The following is a 2,469-nucleotide window of genomic DNA, read 5'->3' as shown; positions in this document are numbered from 1 at the left end:
ACGCGCCCGGTCGGGGAATAACATCCCTAGCACCATCGATACTCGCCAGAGCAAACGACCTAAGATCAATGATCAAGGATCATATGTCCAAACGACCAAAAGACTAGCTCTCATTTTGGAGAGCTTTTCTAATAAGCAGCTAGGAGCCGCGGATTTTGGATTGATCAGGAAAATGATTAGAGGCCGTGAGTTACCCGAGGGTATAAAAGCCCTCACATTTTCAGGCTCCTGGGAGATAGACCTTTGTTTTTGTGTACAACGAGCAGTCAGGGAACTGGTTAAAAAGCCTATCCTCCGATCTGAAAGAGGGGAGAAACGCCCTACGTATAGTGCAGGTCGATGCCTAGGCGCCATCAAGTGATGGTACACGTGAAGGAGCCAGACATGTCTGCTGAGGAAGCCTTAAGACTCCTCGGCAGACAAAACGCAGGACTAGCGACCGGAGATTGCCTAAATATGATGGTTTCCACGGTATCCATCATATAAATTAACTTGCATCACAGTAAAAGCGCCTCGGCCATCCTTGCCAGGAGCACAGCTGCGATGCACACACACTTTGCCATTATCCAGAAGCCTTGAATAATGCCATCAAAGGTTTAAGCAGCTGTGGAACTATTTTCAGATCCTGTTCGAACTGCAAACTAAAGACATGCATTACAGCAAAAGCCATTAATATCACTTCAGCTTAACAGCGAAGACCTGACTGTCGTCCAGACGAGCAATCTGAAGAATCAATCTCAAGAAGGGGAAGACGATGGACTTACTCATAAGGTCATCATATATGCCCTACGAATTCTGTGATCCTCCAGGACAATGTTAAAAACCTGATTGCCCATGCTGAAGAGGTGGGACTTGAACTCCTCGTGGACTGTGACGCTAACTCAGTGATGGTGATGGTAGGCCGGGCGAGTTTTTCGCACATGCGCTGCGAACGCGGCATTAACGAAGTATCTAGTAAAAGCAAAAGGGGTGCCCGAGAGGAGAGAGCCTTCACGACTTAGGCAAGGGACTCATCATCCTAACAGAGGTACGGAGCCCATCTTTATGGATGCCAGAAGACAAGAGGCAATTGATATTACTATTTATACTGAAAGCGTGTCTGAACTGATAGGAGACTGGAGGATCTTAGATGAACTTTCGGGATCTGACCATAGGCAGATATGTCTCACCCTCCGCCAACAACCCACGAATTCGTGGAAGCGGAAAATTGAATTGGGACGGCTTCAGATTAGATCTGAGAAACAGACTAACTACCGTTCCGACCAGATTCCATAACAGGGATCAACCAGGGAATAACCTGGAAACAGTCGCGGCTTATTTAAGCAACGTTATTTCGCCTTTAAGGCGAATTACTCCCTGAAACTTATACGATCTGAAACTAAAGTCCTTTGGTGGAATAAAGAGCTATGCTCAGATTCGAGACCAGGAGACTTTTTAACAAGGCTAGAAATTCTTGCCTGCCTTTGCACTGTGAAACTTTTAGGAACGCTCAACGCAGGTATAGCAGAGAAATAGTCAGAAATAAACGTAGTAGTTGTAGAGAGTTTTGCGAAAACGTCGAAAGTGCTCCAGAAGCCTCCAGACTGAACAGAATACTCAGTTCCGACAATCACATCCAGTTGGGATGCCTTAAACCAACAATGGGCTATACAATCAACCTTACTGAATTCATCGAATACCTCATGAAGACTGGCTTCCCAGGTTTTCGAACTGTCGACAATCATTCTACCGCTCACGCTAGACGCAGGGATGTCTTCAAAGCCAGGGATTGGTCATTAGCGGCGAAGATAGTTTATCTCAAAGGTGTTGAATGGGCCGTCAAAACCTTCAAACCCTATAAATCACCTGGACCAGACGGAATCTATTCCGCCTGTTTACAAGAAGGACTGGGCCTATTGATAAGCCCCCTAGTTAAAGTGTTCAGAGCTAACATAGTTTTTAGACACATGCCCATTGTCGGGAGTGGTACTAGAGTCACTTTTATATCTAAACTAGGCAGGAATGGCCACATCTTGGCCAAAGACTTCAGATCCATCAGCCTTGCCCCTTTATTCTGAAGACATTGGAGAGACTGATTGACAGCCGCATTAGGTCCTTTCACTACTCGACCGCTTGCCTTTTCTCAGTACTTCAAGGTTGTTACCTTAGAGCGGCGATGATCATGAGAACCCCTACGGAGGCACTTGAGATTGCACTCTGTCTTCCACCTAGATCGCTTTATTATCAGCACAGCCAAATTTTCTGCTTACAGATTAAAATGTCAGGGTGAGTAGAGAAGACTATATCTTGGTCATACCAGGCTATCCTCCATGAACACTTATTCTCTCTGCTGTATGATAGAATACCTAAGAAATCCCAGGTCTTTAAGTTCTTCAAAACCCAGATATCTTCTAGGGAGTAAACGAATCTGCCGGCCAAGCTGTGATATTTGATACAGGGATGGCTCGGGGGCAGAAGGATGATTTGGAG

The 2,469-nt window shown here is 45.7% G+C and overlaps 1 protein-coding gene across 1 annotated transcript; it reads left to right on the top strand.

Annotated features, from left to right (window-relative positions):
* The first annotated feature begins 1,406 nt into the window (after positions 1-1,406).
* Positions 1,407-2,057, top strand: LOC112638260. Its single transcript, XM_025409634.1, has one exon. The coding sequence runs from the start codon at positions 1,407-1,409 to the stop codon at positions 2,055-2,057; it is 651 nt and encodes a 216-aa protein (XP_025265419.1).
* The last annotated feature ends 412 nt before the right edge of the window (positions 2,058-2,469 follow it).

The sequence above is a fragment of the Camponotus floridanus genome, unplaced genomic scaffold, assembly GCF_003227725.1.
Source record: "Camponotus floridanus strain SB8 unplaced genomic scaffold, Cflo_v7.5 scaffold275, whole genome shotgun sequence".
Taxonomy (NCBI): Eukaryota; Metazoa; Arthropoda; class Insecta; order Hymenoptera; family Formicidae; genus Camponotus; species Camponotus floridanus.
This window is presented reverse-complemented; position numbering and strand designations above follow the sequence as displayed.

Excerpts from the sequence above, each read along its gene's own strand:
- LOC112638260 (XM_025409634.1), top strand. The coding sequence starts at position 1,407 with ATGCTCAGATTCGAGACCAGGAGACTTTTTAACAAGGCTAGAAATTCT.